Here is a 21,788-nt window from a genome sequence, read left to right as displayed (position 1 = left end):
TTTAAATGTTAAAATACCTGCCATTTACAGGCTTTTCCCTTACATTTTTCTATATGCGGTAGTACTCCCCAAGACGCGGGTAAACAAGGTGGGGTTCAGCCTGGCAGATGGATCCGTCAGTACAAACTCACTGTGTGCAGCCAAACAATCTTTCGAACTGCCAGAACTTATTTCAGTTTCCAGACGTACTAAATGTGACAAGCTGAATTATACAATTTTACAATGATGCAAAACGAGAGAAAAATATTAATTTTGATTAAAGTGCACAGCTGAAAAAACAAGGAGTCTTGGATTCAAACATAAACGTCAAGCTTCAACGATGAGCTGGAATGAGGCGATGAAGGAATACTGCATACAGTAAATGATACTGACAGACCGCGTGGAATAAGATCGTTTTCATTGATTAAACAATTCATTTACTGACTCAACATTCCTGAAAACATTAATTTCCGGCTGGTCGAAGACGAGAAGAAAGACCTCGTAGAGATGTTCGATTTCTTCTGCTTCAGAATGAAGCGTCCAGCTCTGCAGCTTGACGGCAGAAAACGAGCTGCTGGTGTGTTTGTTTTTCCAGACGAGGCCCAGAGTGAGACGTCCCTCTTTTGGGCAAAGCAGCGAGTGGAGAGAGGAGGTGGTGAGAGCTTATCAAGGTGATCTGGACCAAAAACTTCACTGCCAGGAATGTAACTGACATCTGCTGATGCCATTAACACACACATGCGCACACACACACTAGAGTGTAATGCATTTGTAATCATGAAGCAGTAAACTTGGGTTTGTTGTAAAATCTGAACTGGATCTGAAGAATACTGTCTGATATTACCTAAGAACAACAAAAACAACAAAATATCAAAGAATGAAAGACTCTTAAGACTTGAGACGAGCTTAATAGCTCACCAGCACAGTCGCTGGTTTGTCTTCCAACAGTCGCCTCTAGATTTCTAGTTTCTGCCTGCCCTGTTTTGTCATGCCTGAAGTAATCCTGGTCAGAGCCTCTGTAAATCACCTCCATACCGGTTCCCCTGTCGGTCATGTAGGCTGTGTTCAGTCTCAGGTCTGTTTCCAGCCATATTCTCTCTCACATCACGCTGCCAAATCCAGTTGAGCTGGAGCCAATAACGCAACCAACCCATCAATACATTTAAAACTAAAAATACTATATTTACCACGAACCTCCCACTTTGTCATAAATTAAGGATTATAATATGAACACAAATCAACTCGCTCTAAACAAACCATATTGTATTTTTTGGTCCACAATGAAGAAGCACAACAAAAACAGATGTTGTTGCATGTATCATATGCGGGGGTGTTAATGTGTTGAGCAATCGATCCTGTTCCCGGTTCTCGGCCTTCCAGAGGTAGTGGTTTGCGGGGGGAGTTTAAGGGGAGAGGACGAGGATGAAAGCCAGGTTGGGGGAGGTGGAGCGGGGTATAAAAACCAAAGCGAGGGGAGAAAGGAGAACTGAAAGTGGGTCTGCAGGAGGAGCGCTGACTCCGAGCTGAAGGCAGAAGAGAGGACGGCAGCATCTGCGGCACAGATTCAAGCATGCTGTGGTTTCTGGTGCTGAGCTGTGCGCTCTACATGGGACGACACGCTGCAGCAGGACAGAGAGGTGAGAAGAACGTGTCTAACGTTTATTAAAGACATTAGTTTCGTTTTGCCAGAAAGAACTTCGATAAAATAAAGCTGCCACCGGCTTTCACAACTACTTGAACAGCTGCATGTATATTGACTATCATTGTTCAATGCATCAAAAATCAGAAATAACTTTATTATTCTCGCAAATGGGGACATTTGTCCTTCACAACAGCCATAGGACAGTCCAATATAACAATAAACATAGATAAAATAGAAAATAATAAACAATATAATATTATAGTTTATATATTACCAGTGATGGAATGCAACTAATTACAGTCACTTAAGTACTTGAGGCACTTTTACTTTCCCTGAGTGGTTTCATTTTTTTGCCACTTCATACTTTCACTGTACTACACTTTGAGAGGCAAATAAATGTAATGCAGTAAAAGTACGATATTTGTGCGTGGAAGTACAAAGTAGCAGAAAATTGGAAATACTCCACTAAAAATGCTCAAAATTGCACTTAAAAAATGTATTTGACTAAATGTTCTTTGTTACTTTCCATCATTTTTGACCAAACTTTTGATCAGATGTTTTCGGATCGTTTTACAAAAACAAAACAGCCCAAAAATATCAGATCTGATAAACGGACAACGGTGAAACTGAAGTATTCTACCATTCTACAGTAGTCTGCAGTTTTGAGGTACTTTGCTTGACTTCTTCCCTTCCCTTCTGCTACTCTATACTTCCACTCCATTACATTTTGGGGGCAAACATTGTACATCATCAGAGCCAAAGTAACACATTTTAAATGAATTTATTTGATCGCAAATCAGATCAGAAAAACAAAACGATTCCAATAATCAGAAAAACACTGAATATTGGATACAGCAACAGGTCAACAGTGATGGAAAGTAACTAAGAACATTTAATCAAGCACTCTACATACTGTAAGGATTGAAACATCACTGAATTAGTTCATAGCTTTGTTCAGAAAACAATTTTAACATCCCCACTTTTTTTTGTCTCCTCATGTAAGTGAGTATTTGCCTGGTGTTCAGACTTTGTGTTTTCTGTGCCTGTGCTTGCACACAATGAGGAAAAACAATCAGCGAGCTCTCTGTTGTCTTTACCTTTCTATTAGCACTGAGAGAGATTTATTTCCTCTATCTTCTCTTTCTTCTGTGGAATCCATTCAGTAAACAGAGTTGCTGCTAATGAGAAGACCACATTTCCTGCGCTTCATGCTCAGGGAGATTTCTGCCCTGGTACGGCTCCTCTGGGGGAAGGGACGGTGTTTGGGGAGGACGATGGGGGTCTCTGGGTCAATTAGGGCAAACAGCATGTTACATCAGGATCCGGTCACACCTGAACATCCCAAAGCATCGGATCCTGTGTTGAGACAAGCTTAGTGAATCTGACATCCAGAGAATCTGTGAACTTATCATCATCACAAAAAGAAGTCAAAGCGGCTAACAATAAAAGATGTCACTCATATAGGGAATTATCACCCAAATCAGAGCTTTATAGTGAGTTTCAACTCATCATTTGGCTGAAAAGGGTAAAAAAAAAAAAGCAGCAAACAGCAGACACATACATTTAAGAGACTAGCTGGTGGACATAGTTGGGTATTTAACAGCAGATATTTATAACTGTTCCTGGTTTCCCCAAGAGACCAAAAAATCTGATTTAAAATGAGTTTTGTTGCATTTCTATATTTGATTTGCACAAATGAAGTGAATCATTCATCAGAGAGAGTTTCTTGAAAACCACCTTTTCAAGCCAACAAAACCCTTTTATGTTATGTAATTATTTCCTCATTAATTGCACTGCAGTTATTTGCTGCTGTCTGGTGTCACCAGAGTTCGGACGGCTTTAGCAAATACAACCAAATTAAAGCGAGTCACTCAGGAGTCAAATAACTACTCTTGGTGCAAATGTGCCCCAGCTGTCGTACATTTTAAAAGCTGGGTGTCATAAATCCCTGATTACCTGTTCGGCCCCTCCTCCAGGTGAACCAACACACAGTTCACTCATTCGTGAGCAGGAACGATCATCATCATTCTGTGTCATCTCTGACAGCTGCAGTCCGTTAAATGTGACATATTGATTTCTGGGATTCTTGACAGTGCGGTTAAATTCACTCACTCAGTCACATCCAGACTCTAAAACAAAAATGATACAGAAAATATGGCGTATTCGCTAAACAGATTCAATGTTGTTTTGCTTTCCGAGATTTTCTTGTTTTAGTTTTACTCGTGTTTTAAAACTACTTAAAAGATCTTTTCAACACTGTTGTATTATCAGACACAATAGTTTGGAGATTAACAATCTCCATCGAAACCCCAGACAAAGACGTTACTGTACTACACTGTACAAACTCAAAGACGGCCGCAGAGTTTCTTTCCTGTAAGCTTGAAAAATGCATCCTCCAGAAAATCTTGTATCTTTCCGTATCTGGAAAATCAATCACGCGGCTGCAATCAAAACATCTCTGACTCCAGTGAATGCGTGGGCAGTGGAGGATACAAATGAGGCCTGCGGTGACTGAGGAGCCAGGACTCAGGTATTAGATTCTGGTATTTGACAGGCAGTGGATCATGCTGTGTGTTGTGCCCCGTCTCTGTATGACCGTATTCTATCCCTGCTGAGCTTCTGGTCGTGGATGTTCAGCCAAGAGGAAGACTGATGGGCTCATCACGACTACACACTGTTGTTATTATATTATCTCGGTCTTTATCGGTGCCTCTGTTGTGTTTCTGGTCGGCTCTTGGTGATGTTTTTTATATTCGGAGCAGGTCTTATCCTCTCCAAGATTAATATCTTTACTTGTTATTCTGAACAACATCTCACTTTTTTATTGAATTATTTTAAAATGTATTTTTGTATTAATGTATTCATCAGCTGCAACATTAAAGTAAAACACATATAAAAAAAATCAATAATCACAGTACAGTAATATTTCTTGATTTTGAAATGAGCCATTCAGAAGAAAAACATCATATTATCTTTCTACTTTTACCTCAGAAAGAGATCTGAATACTTCAAATTAAGATTTGTTAGTGAAGTGCCAAACGAAATTTCTTCTAAATCAATGGTGAAGGATGAAAAATAAAAGTATGACCTTCAACACATTATGGATTCACAAAGTAAAATCTACCCCCAAGTCAACAGTTTTCTTTAAAAAATACTTATGAATTATTAATATTATTTCTCTTTTCAGATGGAGAAATCATCAGTCAGATTAAAATGACGAACCTTGCACTGGCTGAGATTAAAGAGCTCCTGAAACAACAGGTAAAACACATTAAATCAACATTATGTAACTTTTTGACTTTATGTCAGCAGCTTTAAAATCTGTAGGCCCATCACTTGTTTCTGCACTATGTAACTTCAGCGAGAGGGTGGGATCACAGCGTTACATATGTATTTAGTTCAACATACAAGTTTTCAACACATAACACTGTAATGAAGTACTGACTTTTGTTTGTAGTCAGCACAGACTGTACAGAGCTGGGATTTGAACTTGCACTCAGAAACTACAAGGGGCCCCAAATCTCACAAACTGATGATTTCTACATATTGTTACTTTAAACATTTAGACAGCAAACACTAATATCAGGTGATACTATTATCAGCTTTTGGTGTAAATCCTTATAAACTTTGGACTGACTGTATTTTCCAGATAAAAGAGATAGTGTTCCTGAAGAACACCGTGATGGAGTGTGAAGCCTGCGGTGAGTCGACCAGCTGAGCAAAACACATTCTTCTATTTTAGTAGTTAAGGTTTTCACAACACTTGTACTTTTCAGTTGAATTTGAGGCTTTGTTTTTTGTTCAGATAACCTTGCCCTCAAGATGACAAATAATGTTTGTACTGCTCAGACTGTTAAGAGCTGGATCTGTATACAATAATATCGAGAAACAAGGGAATGATATTTATGCCCGTTGGGAGGTTCGTATCATCAAATATACTAAGGAAACCATCAGGGCAACTTAGATGAGATGAGATAAATAAATCAGTAGAACAAACTGTGTCAAAAGATGCTTCAATGAGCTGAAAACCGAGGAAAGTTGACCTCCTCTCTCCTCAGGGATGGGAGGAATGCAGCCTCGTCCCTCCTGTGTGCCCAACCCCTGTCACCCAGGAGTGAAGTGCATGGACACCCCTCATGGAATCAAGTGTGGACCCTGCCCCGACGGCATGGAGGGCAACGGTACCCACTGCACTGATGTGGACGAGGTGTGCAGAGATTGGTTTATAGGTTTTGCGTATGTTTGGTGTTGGTTTCAGTTTCACCTAGTGGCGGCATGTAAAGATTAAATAACAGATGTCCGACAAGTGACCCTTGAGGGACCCCACACATTGTCAGAGACAACGTAGTGAGACGTATATCCGTTTTACGCACTGAATGGTGCCAACTGTACAGTATACATGTACACATATCTCACCTTTTTCATCCCTAACTAGACTCTAGACTCTGATTTGTGATTTGAGGTTGGAGTTTTACTGCTCACATTCAGAAGACAGCGCAAGTCAGTCACTTATTTTCATTTCTGGCAGCACCATTGCAACCTCATGTTAGCATCTGGCTTGCTAATGTTGCTCGCTAAAGGATAAAAAATATGTTAAACCTATGAACACAAATCAACAGGAACTATTAACAATATGTGCAAAGCAAACTGTGAAAAGTGTTTTAACTAAATTACAGATGAAAAAGCACTGAGATAACTACAGACGTATACTGTAGCGCTGGCACAGGAAGCAAAACAACATGTAGTTCGCAGAGTGGACATAGGTCACACTACATTGTAACAGTGGAGAACCAAGAAAAGATGGGAGAGTTTCATCTCTTTCCTGTTTAATGGTTCATATACTTTGGTGACATAATCAACATCAAAGCTCATATCCTGACTACGTGAAACATCTGTGTTGTTGTACAGCATCTTTAATGTTAGAAACTAATTAAATTATCACTGATTATCTCCCACGTCTCAAAACAAAGTTGAAAGTTATCATCTAATCATGTGTAAAAAGATTTGGATTTGTCTTGATGTTTGTGTCTGTTGTTGTTGTTGGCAGTGTATCGTGAAGCCGTGCCACATGGGTGTGCGCTGCATAAACACCTCCCCGGGTTTCCGCTGCGGTTCCTGTCCTGCTGGATACACCGGCCCTCAGGTCCAGGGCGTCGGACTTGCCTACGCCACCGCCAACAAACAGGTCAGAATCAGAGAACACAGACTGATCAGCAACTCTGCACTACTCTCAGTTAATGCTTCTGCAATTAATATTACAACAGGAAAAGAAAAACAACATGAGGATATTCAATCTTCATACATCTGTGATAAAACATCCTCATCTCAAGGTTCACTTATTTTTTTCACATAATGAGTGAACCTTGAGTTTCAGTTGTACAGAGGTAGAAACGGAGGTCTTGATGTCACTGAAAATTAACTGATTGACTCTAAAGATTACAATTGTATAAATATTTAAGTCATCTAAAGCATTTGCCAGGTAACCTATCTTACTGAAAGGGTTAGGGTTAACTTCTCCCCTTTGTGAGACTGTTGACACTGTTTTGAGGAGAAAGTTTCCCCTGTGAACCTCACCATGTCTGTCTTTGCTTTTCACCACCTCATCCTCTCTTCATCCTTCAGCAACACCTCCTCACTCTTTACTGTACATACGTAGTGTGTCAAACAATGTGCACTGGTCTGTGTCATCACCAGCTTAACCCTTAACATACGACTGGCTTCGCTGTGCTTTGTTTTTGTCTTTATGTCAAAACCTGTTTAAGTTTTGGGAGTTTCTTCCTGTTTCTTTGTCCCATCAAGGTCTGCAAAGATATCAATGAGTGTAGCACCAGTAACGGAGGCTGTGTGGAGAACTCTGTCTGCATGAACACCCCTGTGAGTATAAACACTATTTAAGAAAAACTACTCTCTGCTGCCAAAATAGTGTCCTATAGCCCATAAAAAAGACTTCAGCACACTTCAGTTAGTTTTAGAATTGTCTAACATGACTCTTATGATGGCTCTGTTTCCTCTGTGTGTCATCAGGGCTCCTTCAGGTGTGGTCCATGTAAGACTGGCTATGTTGGGGACCAGCGACGTGGCTGTAAGCCAGAGAGAGCTTGTGGGAATGGCCAACCCAACCCCTGCCACGCCAGCGCTGAGTGCATCGTCCATCGGGAGGGCAAGATCGAGTGTCAGGTGAATAAATGTAACTTTCTGCTTCCTGTTCTTTTGCAGCCCAGGAGATTTTTCGTGAAAATGTTCATCATCCATCTACTGAAGTTGTGATTGAGTTAGTTTCTCTCTGATGAGGAAATCTTCCAACAGGGGACTAGTATGGAAGCCCCAAACTGTCATGGGTTGAATTCATAATTTCTTCTTTTTTCCCCTGATATCATGTTAAATCTATTTCTCAAGATGAAAAGATAATTTGTTTGAGATAATGAGCTTTTTAATCTGGAGATAATGAGATAAAAGAATCCACTATCACAAGAAAACAAAAGGTTTTCCCGTCATAGCTTCATGTTTATTAGATGCCAGGATCCATACATGGCCTCTTGACAAGTGTAGAAACCGATTTAAGATGAAAAAAATCATAACAAGTTGACATGGTTTGCTTTGAAACTACCAAAACCTGCCACACACAAGACTGTGTATGTATTTGTCCAGTTTTATGAACCTTACAACGCCATTTTCTCATGATTAATTACCTCATCATCTCAGGAAAACAACATTTGTTCTCTTGTGATAATGACCTAAACTTCACTTTCTTGAGATCTTGAGAAAATGATCTCATTATCTTGGTAAACATTTGTTCCCCATGACAATGACACAAATAACTTGTGAAGAAAACTATCAAAATCTCACTTGGAACTAGGAATCATGGGGAAAACGGAGGACAGGATGTTTGACCCAGTGCTTCCTTAGATTAGTGAAAATGGTAGCTGATAAGGGAATATGAAGTTGTGTTGTGGTGAGTTTGTTGTGTACTTTCACATCAAAATCTCAGGAAAATGGCTTTTAAATCTATCAGCAGCTGCTGCTTCTGTAAAATCTACAAAATTGAACTTAATAATGCTCCTGCTTACTACCACATTTGTTTTATGTTCCTCTAAAGTGAGACATTCAAGTACAGCTTAAAAATAAAGGCTTGTACACAGCTGCTAAACAAATTACAAAGTCATGTAAGTATATTTGACCCAGCTCTGTGAAATATATACCTCTGAGGAAGAATTGTAAAATGTCTGTTTGAGCAATTTAGGTGATATGTTACTGTGCGCTACACAAACGGGGCTGATGAAAACAGGCTGTACAGTACATAAAACATCATTCATCCCCACAGTGTGGAGTCGGATGGGCTGGCAACGGCTACCTCTGTGGGCCTGACAGTGACATCGACGGTTTCCCTGATGAGAAACTGGTCTGTCCTGAGACAAACTGCAACAAGGTAAGTCTCGTGAATACCATGAAGACATGTTTGAATATTACTGACAGAAATCCTCCACATAAATGATTTAGTCATCTACAAAGAGTAAAATATTCATAGGACGTACAGAGATGTGTTAAATGTTTACTACTGTATGCTGTGATGCTTGTTCAGAAATTGTACCTTTGTTTAGTATCTAAGGTTAGATTGCCTTAAAACTGTTCCAGATCTGCAACAGAAACAACAATGTGACCATCATGGGACACCAAAAACTCACAACTTAAATTTTTAGTTTGAACGATTTTTTAATTAAAGCATGTTCTCCACAGTAAGAGATAGATTGTAAACCACACATTCTTACAGTCACTATAATACGATTACATTTTTCCCAATTGTCATCTACTTTGTAAATGAGCGTTTCTCCTTTCAGGACAATTGTCTTACTGTGCCCAACTCTGGTCAAGAAGATGCCGACGGAGATGGGATTGGTGACGCCTGTGATGAAGACGCAGATGGGGATGGGATCCTCAACATGCAGGTTTGTGCATAAAAAAAATAATTGATGGGCTATACAAAGATAATCAAAAGCTAGTGGGAATCTATGTTTCTCTTGTCACTTTACCAAACTAAAGGTCTGAAACAATTTCTGTGCAGGACAACTGCGTGCTGGTGCCTAACGTGGACCAGAAGAACACTGACGAGGACGACTTTGGCGACGCGTGCGACAACTGTCGTGCCGTCAAAAACAACGACCAAAAAGACACAGACGTGGATAAATTTGGTGATGAGTGCGACGAAGACATTGACGGGGATGGTTAGTATTCCACGTGTTTTTATATGGTTTAACACCAGTATTTATAAAAACTGTACCGTCATGTGTGTTGATGCTGTGACACGTTTGCTGATGCCCACTTCAATCCCAGGAATCCCCAATCACCTGGATAACTGCAAAAGGGTTCCCAACACTGACCAGAAAGATCGTGACGGAGACAAAGTGGGAGACGCCTGCGACAGCTGTCCTTATGTTAAAAACCCTGAACAGGTTGGGAGGCGCCTTTTGTTTTGGTTACAGACTAATCATCAGCGCATCCTGTCAGCCGATTCTGCGAGCAAAAATCTTCGCCTATAAATGACGCATTCGTATTTGAGTTAGTTTGATTGATGATTGTTGTGAGCCAAAGTACATACAGCTTCACCTCTTGAACCAATATACATGACTTACACACTGCATTCAAAGTTACATTTAATAAAAAATAGGGATCATTATGGACTATTATTGTTTAGCAGTCGAAAATACTCAACTAATCTGGACAGTGTAAATGATGTGTGATCAAATTAAATTGTTGTGAGCATCAGATGAATTAATTTTATTCCATGGCTCTAATAAGTTTTGTTGTATTAAAACTCTTGTTGTAATTTCAGTTTCATAATTGTCCAATAAGCCGAATAATAAACTATAAATTTCCCATCATTGATCTTACAGTTCATTGATTCAATACAATGATTCAGGCTCACAAACAATGAAATTAGCCTGAAGAATGTAAACCATCATCTTGCGCTCCCCTCTTTGGAATAACACATTGTTTTTACACTCACCTCTGTAGTCTACTGGCAATCAGAAGAACCTCTCTGCGCAGAACTTGTCACACAGATGTTGATCAGCTTTACAATGTCATCTTTCTTAGACGGATGTGGACAACGACTTGATTGGAGACCCCTGTGACACCAACAAGGACAGGTATCGTGTGACCTCATCAGTTAACATTCACTTTTAATCATCTGTATAATAAGGCTGCTGGAAAACTAAATGTGCGCGTGACAGTGAAAGTCTCTCTTTTCCAGTGACGGCGACGGTCACCAAGACTCTCGGGACAACTGTCCAGCCGTGATCAACAGTTCCCAGCTGGACACCGACAAGGACGGCAAAGGAGACGAGTGTGATGATGACGATGATAACGACGGCATCCCGGACCTGCTGCCACCTGGTCCCGATAACTGCCGACTGATCCCCAACCCTCTGCAGGAGGACTCTAATGGTGTGTGATCACCCTCCGTTTTCTTACATCTAGTTATAAAGTAAAAATGTTCTTCTTACCACGGTCTAAATCTATTTACCCCCTCAGGTGACGGTGTGGGTGATATATGTGAGAAGGATTTTGACAACGACACCATCATCGACACCATTGACGTCTGTCCAGAGAACGCTGAGGTCACCCTCACCGACTTCAGGGAGTACCAGACCGTCGTTTTAGATCCGGAGGGAGACGCACAGATCGACCCCAACTGGGTGGTGCTGAACCAGGTTCAGTGACATGTTTGTTAGTTTGCGCTCCAAAATACTAAACATCATCTCAGATTAAATTAAATCTTAAATCTACTTTTTTGTTTGTACAGGGAAGAGAGATTGTCCAGACCATGAACAGTGATCCTGGGTTGGCTGTTGGTAAGATCATTGTACCTGCTTTTTAAAGGAATAGTTTGACATTTCGAGAAAGTGGCATTGGTTGATTTGCCCAAGTTAGAGTTGGAAATCAATACCGCAAAGCTAGAGTCCATCCACACCCAAAATCCTCAGTGAGATCCGAGCTAGATACAAATTAATTAAACAAGAAAATTGCAATCCAAAGAGCATTTGCACACCGGATTCGCAGCTTCCCTTGAACCAAAATACAACATTTAGTTCCCATCAATTATGCAGTATATCATACTTTATAACAGCACTTCTGTGACACCTGTCTCTCCACCAGGCTACACTGCCTTCAGCGGTGTGGACTTTGAAGGGACGTTTCATGTGAACACGGTAACGGACGACGACTACGCAGGGTTTATCTTTGGGTACCAGGACAGCTCCAGCTTCTACGTGGTGATGTGGAAGCAGGTGGAACAGATCTACTGGCAGGCAAACCCGTTCAGGGCCGTGGCAGAACCAGGCATCCAACTGAAGGTAGCCTAATCGACTACTAAAGAAAAAATATTAATGCTTGGATATAATTACATTCGAAATTTAGCTCCAGTGGATAAAGGAGTACTAGTAGTATAAAGTAGTATAAAGATTTACTCAAGGATGCCTTCAACTGCAACCATGGTTGTTAAATGACATTTTAAATTTTTCTAGCAGTTTAGTTTGAAACATAATGGTGCTATAAAGCACCATTTACAAAAGGTTTATAAGCTGTAATGAAGGAGTTATAAATAATTTGTTAATGCTTTCACAGCAAAAGTATGTCAGTCAGCTGCAGTTATAAATGTTAATAAACCACTGACAAAAGGTACCAATAGTCAATCACATCTGAAGTAGGAATTGTTAATAAGCTGTTGTTAATACAGACGATCTGTTCCAGAAATTGGTTGAAAATCCAGAAGGATGCTGGAAGATTTTCTCACAACCTTGAGATCCTAAAGTTGTTCTTCTTAATGGCTTACAACAGTTCTATAAAGCATTAATAAATGATTCATTAGGATTTAAAAGGTCAATAATAACAGCTTATAAATGCCGCTTTAAGAAAAAGTGGAAGAGTACGTGAGGAAATGACCACTGTATTTGTCAGATATCAGTGACCAGCTGTTGAGTATTGTCCTTCTTGTAAACTGCATCAGGGAATATGTGTTTAAAGTTTCACAATATTCAGTTTCTTTTCCTGAGGCATTCCAATATTAAAGAGTTGCTACGACATGCTAACTGACAAACTGCAATCAAAGGCTGGTCCAGACTTTTTTGTCATTTGTGGTTTTGAAAAGGCCGTCAAGTCGAACACGGGTCCAGGTGAGAACCTGAGGAACGCCCTGTGGCACACCGGCGACACCAGTGAGCAGGTCAAACTGCTGTGGAAAGACGCTCGCAATGTTGGCTGGAAGGACAAGACCTCTTACCGCTGGTTCCTCCAACACCGACCTGCTGACGGCTACATCAGGTACCGACAGAGCTAGAGGTCACATTCATTTCTATGCCTTTTTAAATTGTACATTTATTGTATTTTTAATAAAAAAAATAACAATAATATATAATTTGCGACAGAGAACACTGCCCCATTGCCTAACTGTTTTGTATTTCGACACCATTGTAAATGAGGATACGTCCTGGTGTTTCGAGGTTAAATAAGTAAGTAGTCCTGTGATAACGGGCTAGTTTGTCTTCTTATCTCTGGAAAACAGAAGGCTGATTCCTCAAGATCACCAAAAAAAAAAAAAAAACTCTTGGTAAAGTGCATACTCCGCCAAGGCCCAACAGTCTCCTTTCATTCAATCAAATCTGATCCAACATCAAGCATATTTGAAACTGCTCGATCAAGATTTGGATCTGCATCTAACTGTACTAACTCACAGGTAAGAGTCACCTGAATATGTACATACCATTCACTGAAAAATGAACAAAAATTTTAAAAAAAGAAAAATCACTTCATGTTAAAGAAGAAAACTGCTGGATCTGTCACTTCACCCGGATCCATACCAAAGGTAAATGGGCTGTATTCTGGGCTGAGACCCATCATCTATCATGGAAATATATTTGATTGTGTAATAAGGCTGTGGAGGGTGACAACAGGAAATGTTCCTTTTGTTTTCTCATGTTGACAGGTTGGTTATCTTGTGATCTTGAGATCACCAAGCTAATTTTTCGCAACTAAACAAAACAATCAACTTGGTATCTCCAGATAACGACACTGAAATATAATTGCAAACATGGCTGCTCTCGACTAGAACCGCTTCTAGATTCTGTATGCACAAACCTACACGTCATGAATCCATTTATGTTTTTACCTGTTCTTTTTTTGCTGGCAGAGTTCGTTTCTACGAGGGTCCTCAGATGGTGGCAGACACAGGCGTCATCATAGACGCCACAATGAGAGGAGGCCGACTAGGAGTCTTCTGCTTCTCCCAGGAGAACATCATCTGGGCCAACTTGCGTTATCGCTGCAACGGTGAGTCCAGTTCATGAACGGACTTATCATCACTCTGCTTTGGTTTTGCACATTTCACCCCTATCAGTAGTCCCCTCTACAGCCGGAAGCTTCCTAAATAAAACAAGTAGAATTAATTAAGCATCAGCATATATAGTTGTAAATACAATATTACTTTAGGTGGAATTTTCCACTGGATAAAGTCTTCTTTCACTTCCTGCTTTTTCCCACTGCAGACACACTTCCTGAGGACTTTGACACCTACAGAGCCCAGCAGGTCCAGCTGGTGGCCTGATGACAGCAAATGAGCTCAGGGAATTCTGGGAACACTTTCCAACGCACAACTGGGATCAGACAGAGAAGGATCAGCATCATTTCATTCACATTTAACAAATTTAAAAAAAAAAAAAAAAAATATCCAACAGACCGCAAAAGGTTTAAACTCCTGACAGTAAATACACCAATTGTTTGAATTGTATTGTTGTTACCAACACAGAAGTTCCTGTCATATATGTTTTCACTATACTGTCTACTGTATATTTACATTATAATGTACTGTTTTGACAGAAGAATTACTGCAAAGATTTTACTGTCATTAATGAATAAATGTGGATTTTGGTAAATCAAGAGCAGTTACTGGATGCATTTAAGCTAAGTTAAGCTGCTAAGTGTGAAGTGACCATTAGTGAAGTGAAACTCTCACCAAAATGCGACCAAGGTGTTTTATGTGAATGTCAAACCTTTGTGTAAAAGCTCAATTACAACGAAAGAGGCAGCGTATTTTCGTTTTTGGGTCAAAATCATTTTCAATGGGAGTGCGCGGGGCAAATTCTATGTTAGCATCAAAATCGCTATTTTTAAAACACGAAGAAGGCTCGACACAACGTAAAACTGCTCGTAGGATCACCAGGGTCTCTACTCATGAACACCAGCATTTAAAATATTGTTTGTGTACACAGAGTCTTCTAAAAAGAGAGTTTTTGAACAACTCACATTAGCAGATGTTTCCTCCGCTCGCCACCGTCCTGCCAGTGAAAAGTGACGATCTCCGAATGCAACGTAACATGGAGAGGAGTTAAGGTGGACCGCTCCTAAAGCTTCGTGACATACAAATGCACGTATAATTCATTGTTTTGTCGTTAGTGAAAAACAATATTGACCTTGAAGTTGAAAACGGAGCCTTGTATAAGAAACAATACTAAAATCAAAAGCCTGAAAAGTCACGTGAGATATCGCGTGGATGGTTGTTGCGGGAAAACAGTAGTTCCACCTTAACTGTCCTCCAGGCTACGTCACATTCTGAGATCGATACTTCTTGGCTGCCATGACGGCGGCTAACGGAACAAGCTACTGCTAAGGCGAGTTGTTCAAAAACTCTCTTTTTTAGTAAACTCTGTGTACACAAACAATGTTCTCAATACTCTTGTTCACCCTAGTGATACTACGTGCAAAGTTTGATGTTTTGTCAAGCCTTCTTAGTGTTTTAAAAATAGCATATTTGATGCTATCGCAAATTTGCCTGTAGCACTCCCATTGAAAATGAGTTTGACCCAAAAACGAAAATACGGTACATCTTCAAAGTGCCTCTTTTGTTGTAATTATGCTTTTACACAAAGCTTTGACTCATATACATTCACAAAAAAAGGCTAGGCTGCATTTTGGCGAGAGTTTCACTTTAAGTCATAATGAGAGAATATTAACTCATCAGCACTGATGAAATACTGATTCTAAAAGGTATTTTTAAATTGTAGAAAAGTGCAGAGGATTTACCCTCTAGATGAATGAGCCTTGGAATAATACTATTTGTCATCCAAAGCATATCTAAACTGTACATAACTGTTCTATAAATGAAATGTATGAATGGCAAAATAAATAATAATGCTGTAGCTACACTACGAAAGGTCAAACATTTGATTTTAAGTACCAGACGTGACTTATTTCAAACTCAACAGCTTTTAGTGGAAATCAACATTCTGAACATTACACAAGCATGCACATATCCAAAATAATCTTTTAAATTTTGCATTTGGAAATACAGATTACAAAATAGAAACGATAGCAAAGACAATATACAACAGGATTGAAACACCATGCATGTCCACAGCAACACGCTGTGATGTTGTAAAATGACATCGGACAGTTTTTTGTTTCTATTTTTCCAAGTCAGCATATTCTGCAAATCAAGACTATGTGCAGAGAAAAATCTGTCTTCCACATTCAATTTAATTGACATTTTTCTTTCATCTTATAAACAAATATGGTCACATAAGGAGAATCACATGGCAACAAATAAATAGCTACAGATCTTTTACTACGACTTACAGGACAACAGTGATATAATGCTATTCTCACTATAAGCTTAAGGTGGAACTTAAACTGGTTTTCCAGAGAGAGCTGTCGTTTAGAAAACCCCATATTATTAAAGGGAGATTTTATTCAGACCTAAAACACTCTAGGAATGAGCAGTAAGGACCGAGCAGCAACTCTTTCCTTTCATCCCCGGATTTAAAGGGGAGAATTCACCACATTTTATGTAGACATCAAATCAGTGTTGATGATACATGTAATCAAGTGAAGCCTAAGTCCCGCCCATTTTCACTCTTTGCTCCAATAACAGTTGAGCAAGCCTGGTACCCAACAGAGCCCTTGGGTAGAGACTCGCGTCATCACTGTTAACTCCAGTGACACTTTTAAACATTTAAACCTGTTTGTTTTTAACAATGGCCAATCGTGGTGCCTCTCGGTAGTTTCTGGAAGTTAACGGAAAGTAATAGCAGCCCAACCCTGAAAATCGATCAATCAATTATTAAATCAATCAATCATTTAATCAATCAGTCAATCAATGAATGAATCAATCATGTAATGACTACGAACTGCCAAACACTGTACTTCTGTCTCTCTGTATTAAAGCATTTAAATTGCCCCCTTAGAACTTCCTGGATCTATCTGAAGTCTCTGCAACTCACGTGATGACCAGGATTTCGAACATCCGTTTTCTCGACTCTCAAGGGCTCTGGCTCCCAACTAAGTCACACATCAGATATCTATACATGCAGTATATAGATGCCACAATCCTCTCGGACACATCACACTGTAGCACACCCCCAGGACGAGCCAGGCTCTGAAGACAGTTTTCTTAGTGGCCAATTATATTGTCACGTGATTTGCTGGGGTCCAAAAAGACTTCTTCCAATAAGCTTGTACTGTAAAAGAATATTTTTGTTTCTTGTTGCAAAGCTTGTCCAACCTAGCAACAGTAACTAAGGGGGGCTCAGCTGTCTCTGTGAATGTATGCTCCCGCTTCAACTGACTACATGCACCATCAATACTGATCAGACTTTTTGACATAAAGTGTGACAAACTTTCCCTTTTAAGAGACACCTTCAAAGCACGGGACTCCTGTTTGAGCTTCACTCGTCTGCCTCTTCAGTCTGCGACACGATTTAGCTTCAGCACTCTTTAGGAAACGCAGGTCGTGCTGACAAGTAATGCAACCGGGTGGAGTCTCAGACTGACACAAGCGGACGAGTCAAAACTAAATAGATTACAAGAAGTAGAAAATATATTTTGAGGTGATTCGTTTATCTCATCTGTTTAGGGAAATGGGAGTTTGATGTCGAACGTTTCAATATTTGCGAAGTCAGCCAGAGGTCGCAAAATGCCAATTTGTGTTCTACAGAAGCGAATGTTTTCCCGCCAAACCACGATCAGGCAAACTCTGCTGAACATTGTTGATTTTAACACCCTCATAAATTCCCTTCTGCAATTTGATAACTTTGATTAGAGGTGTATTAGCTGCCATACTCTTAAATCTCTGCTAGGGCTAACGTTAGTTAACTTTGTTAGCAAATCTGAGACGATGGAAAAGGGCATCTAACACTGTTGTCATGTTGTTTAACTCTGAATTAAATTCCAACTTGGAGACAGCACTTCAGACCACCGTCTACTAAATGCTTCTACTATTGCACCTGCAGGTAAACAGAGGCATTTCTTACATTAATCATGTTGAACTGGAGAAGAAATGTTTGACATGTTGTAATTCTTCATATTTAAAACGCGTAACCTGCATTTCAGGGAGTTCATCTAGTGTCACTGTGATAACTTGCTCAAACGCAAAGCGCTTTTCGTGTGTGTGTGTGTGTGTGTGGGGGGGGTGATCGACAAAGAAGTACATTCGGAGTGCCGTTCCTTTCCAACACGAGAGCACAAGCTGCACTGGAGTAAGCCCTTTCTAGTTTTGCATCCCCTAAAATCTTCACTGAAAAAACAAAAAAAACAAACACAAGACAAGCCAAAATATAGTTTACAAAGGAAAATAGAGAATTCATCTTTTCTTTGACATGAAAATATCTCCGGAGTCTACATCTGGAGTCAAACAGTCAGCATTCACCTCAGGCAGAGCGGTCCCTGCTCATAAGTCACAAATAAAGTGCGAAGCAACTAGTGGACTAAACATTGCACAAGAACAGAAAATAAAAAACAAATAAAACAACAACAACAAAACAGAATACACTTTACCCAGTCCAAAACCTGACATGATAGGCAACAGCAACATAGAACAATCATATCTGATGTCACAGCTCGGTCAAACTCCTGCCCTGCACCTAACGCGGGATGAGAATCAGCTCGATGCGTCTATCATGTCATGCAGTCGACCATGTAACGCAGAAGCGCCAGAGGATTCAAGTGCGCATAATGCAAACGGTCAGCGCATGTGCCAAATCCGCAATCCCCCTGCATTTCTTACTCGAAAAAGCCAACAAAAAAGGTTGCGCTGATGGAGGCGAGGGGCCCGATCGACCGCAGGCTTCTTTTGCATTGCGAGAATCAACTGTTTACACTCGTACGCGGTGAGATGCTACAGTAGGAAGTAAGAAAGAGAGAGAGTAGAACAAGCAACAGTCCAATTCATCTGAGGAGGAGACGGTGAAGAGAGATAGACAGAGAGAGAGAGAGAGAGAGAGAGAGAGAGAGAGACTCTGGTCCAACTGTGATGGGACCATAAAACTCCCCAACGTTTGGCAAGAAAACTAGTACGCTGCCACAGAAAATACATTCTCTTATCATTCATGAAGTAGCATTATACAGAGATGGAGGTAACAGAGTCACTGAACAGGAAAACTGAGTTAACTGTTGCACTGGAGAAACCCACACATGCATCCCTTTAGACATTTGTGATAGCGTTATGTTACACAAATCAAACCTGCGCGGCTATAGAAGGCCTTCACGTAGAGGTTCTGACTGTCATGTTTTAGTCATGCATTTTGTTTCACCGATAGCGTTTATGTACAAGGTCAGTGTGAAGGACTAGGATTCAGCAGGATGACAGGAAAGCTCAACATCACCGGTGTTACAACAGTGACGTTTGGCTCAAATACAATGCTTATTTTTTCTTTTTTTTTTTTCTTTTTCAGGAGTAAATATACATTTGTTTCAGTGACTTAAAGGAAAAATCCAGCTCGAGATAAATGAAAAAAAGAAAAAAGAAATGCTTCTGGTAAAGGGTCATTTCAAGGCCTTTTTGTTAGTGGTTTATTTGTCTTCTTCCTATGGATTACTGGCCCATGACAACTGAGATATTTCAAGCAACTGCAGCAGGATGCGCCATTAATCTAAATTATAAAAACAGTGGCGTTTGTTCCTCAAGGGTTGGGGGGAAAGGTTTCTTTATAGACAACAGTCGCACTGGAAGATATGTGAGAGGAATTCTGTGATTTGTAATGTCATTCTTATTTCAAAGTTAAGCTGGATTTTTGTTTCTCTGTCAAGACACTCCTCTGAGAAACACACTTAGAGCTCAGCGCACGATTTCACTCATTGATTGTCAAAGCACCACCGCAACACTCGATGACCTGCACTCAAACTAGCCCAGATTATAGTTTATTTTCTGACGCGCAAAAAGACAATGGAAAGCTTCATCTTCCGTTACAAACTGCTCCATCTTTTGGGACTCTTGTTTTACAGACACGATCACAATGTAACATTTTTAGGGAGACGATATATTTTTTTACAGTATTTAGCCATCAAGTCTCTTACTATGATGGGCCAGGCAGATGCAGACGTACAGTACTTTTCAAAATGTACATAATCACTGGGCAGAATAAGACAACTACTCGGCAGAACCGTTCATTTTGGGCTGATGAAGATATTTAATTTTCAAGTATTTATTATCAGCCTATACCAAAGATATACCGATATAATTGTGCATCTATAATAGATGTGTCTAATGTTTATAGTTGTGTCTTTTCAAGTTACTCAAAGCTGTCTTTATCATCAATGATCTCTACCAACATTAATAAGAGAAAACAGCCTAAGTTGATCATTAACACTGCTTCTTTCTGCATCTCAGACGCTCCCGTTCGTACTTTTTTTTTTCTGGCAGTACAAAGCCTCCATAATCACAACACTTTAGAAGAACAAATCCAGCTTAACTCCTGTTTAAAAAAGAAAAAAAAAAAAGAAACAGAGGTGGATTTTTCCTTTCAGGGTGGTTATTTTGTCTCATTTGCATAGGAATCACAGATCTGTTGAAGGCAAACAAAACATTTGATGGGAAGATTTACAGCGGACAAATAAACACTGGAACTGAAACAAATCGTACAGCTGTGGAGGTGTGCAGTAAACCAAACGTGATTCCTTTATGGGAGGGCAGGGGAGGGGAGGGGGTTGGAAAATCTTCCCAACAGCGCTATAGGTGAGTAAATGATTTAGCACAACTGTACATGAACATTACACTATACCAAACATGATCCCACAGACCTACAAACACCTCTCAGGGAAACTCTGACAAAAGGCCAACGCAGATTGAACTCTGACGTTTCAAAATTTGACAATTTGTTGCACATGTTTTGGCAAAAGAGACCGTGTCATGGATGTAGCTGGAGACAATATCAATATGTACATTGTTTTTCAGGTGAAAGCTTGTGTAAACATTTTTCGTTTTGAAAAGGAGGCGTAAACAACTCTAGACTCCACTACATCCCTGAATGCTATTGTGACCAGTTTTGTTTGGTTTGTGACACTAAACCGATCAGAATCGATATCTGAGAAAACTGCATACAATAACAGAAATAAAAAATACAATTATATCCTTTCTTAAACCTTTATGTACTTCATCCAGTTTACTTAATGGGGTAAATAAACCTTCTATGATAAACAATACTCTGAATCTGCAAGTTTGCATCTTATCAATACATCCATTTGGAGGCTTCCATACTGTTGAATATCCAACGATCAACTATTAAAATCTGTATACTTTGTATGGTATTTTGTCATATGATGTGGCAAAGCTCAATAGCATTTTTGTGAGAGCTTCCCTGTCAAGGAGCAAAAAGCCTCCCCATAATTGCGCTCCTTCTAAAAACACCTCACACCCGTCCTTTCGATTTTTTGTTTTGTTTTTAAGCCCCACTTTAAAAACATCAACAATTTGGCTATAAACTGTACCGATACAAAATACAGTACATTGATTTGTCAAACCTTACACAACATAACCACAAATATCACTGACCAAAAGTTAAGTTCCTCTGAAATACAAGAAAATGTTACAATAAGTTACGAAAATACGTTGTCACGTTAGACACTTAAGTAGAACAGTAGAATACTCATGTAAGGCAAAATCAGGTGATTTCACAGTGACGACTTAAAAAGATTTAAGATTTTAGTGTTTAAAAACAGACGGCTTCCTTCACTGAAAAGAAGCTCAGTCATTATATATATATATATATATATATATATATATATATATATATATATATATATATATATATATATATATATATATATATATATATATATATATATATATATATATATATATATATATATATATATATATATGCTTTTCACTGGCAGAAAATCAATTTGG

General features: G+C 39.6%; 1 protein-coding gene and 1 long non-coding RNA gene across 7 annotated transcripts; one reads left to right on the top strand and one right to left on the bottom strand.

Annotated features, from left to right (window-relative positions):
* Positions 1 to 1,464: 1,464 nt before the first annotated feature.
* Positions 1,465 to 21,643, bottom strand: LOC119028516. 6 transcript variants are annotated; one of them, XR_005077733.1, is made up of 7 exons: positions 14,915 to 15,166; positions 14,187 to 14,265; positions 13,782 to 14,035; positions 10,623 to 10,743; positions 6,713 to 6,784; positions 2,719 to 2,977; positions 1,465 to 1,598 (listed from the first exon to the last, which is right to left on the bottom strand). It is a non-coding gene; the product is annotated as an uncharacterized LOC119028516 (long non-coding RNA). The 6 variants fall into 6 exon arrangements; XR_005077732.1 differs by lacking the exon at positions 1,465 to 1,598 and having other exon boundaries at positions 1,673 to 2,977; XR_005077730.1 differs by lacking the exons at positions 1,465 to 1,598; positions 2,719 to 2,977; positions 14,915 to 15,166 and adding an exon at positions 16,888 to 21,643 and having other exon boundaries at positions 6,648 to 6,784; positions 14,136 to 14,265.
* On the top strand, positions 1,496 to 14,291 carry LOC119028494 (cartilage oligomeric matrix protein). The gene is made up of 19 exons (XM_037114589.1): positions 1,496 to 1,616; positions 4,809 to 4,882; positions 5,271 to 5,322; positions 5,680 to 5,828; positions 6,669 to 6,806; positions 7,421 to 7,495; positions 7,646 to 7,798; positions 8,943 to 9,047; positions 9,457 to 9,564; positions 9,681 to 9,840; positions 9,950 to 10,068; positions 10,712 to 10,764; positions 10,869 to 11,062; positions 11,150 to 11,328; positions 11,421 to 11,469; positions 11,774 to 11,970; positions 12,765 to 12,937; positions 13,803 to 13,942; positions 14,158 to 14,291. The coding sequence occupies exons 1-19, from the start codon at positions 1,550 to 1,552 to the stop codon at positions 14,214 to 14,216; spliced, it is 2,244 nt and encodes a 747-aa protein (XP_036970484.1). The 5' UTR covers positions 1,496 to 1,549; the 3' UTR covers positions 14,217 to 14,291.
* Positions 21,644 to 21,788: the final 145 nt, after the last annotated feature.

This window comes from Acanthopagrus latus, chromosome 11 (genome assembly GCF_904848185.1).
Source record: "Acanthopagrus latus isolate v.2019 chromosome 11, fAcaLat1.1, whole genome shotgun sequence".
Taxonomy (NCBI): Eukaryota; Metazoa; Chordata; class Actinopteri; order Spariformes; family Sparidae; genus Acanthopagrus; species Acanthopagrus latus.
Note: the sequence above shows the minus strand (reverse complement) of the source record. Positions and strands in the feature narration are given on the sequence as shown.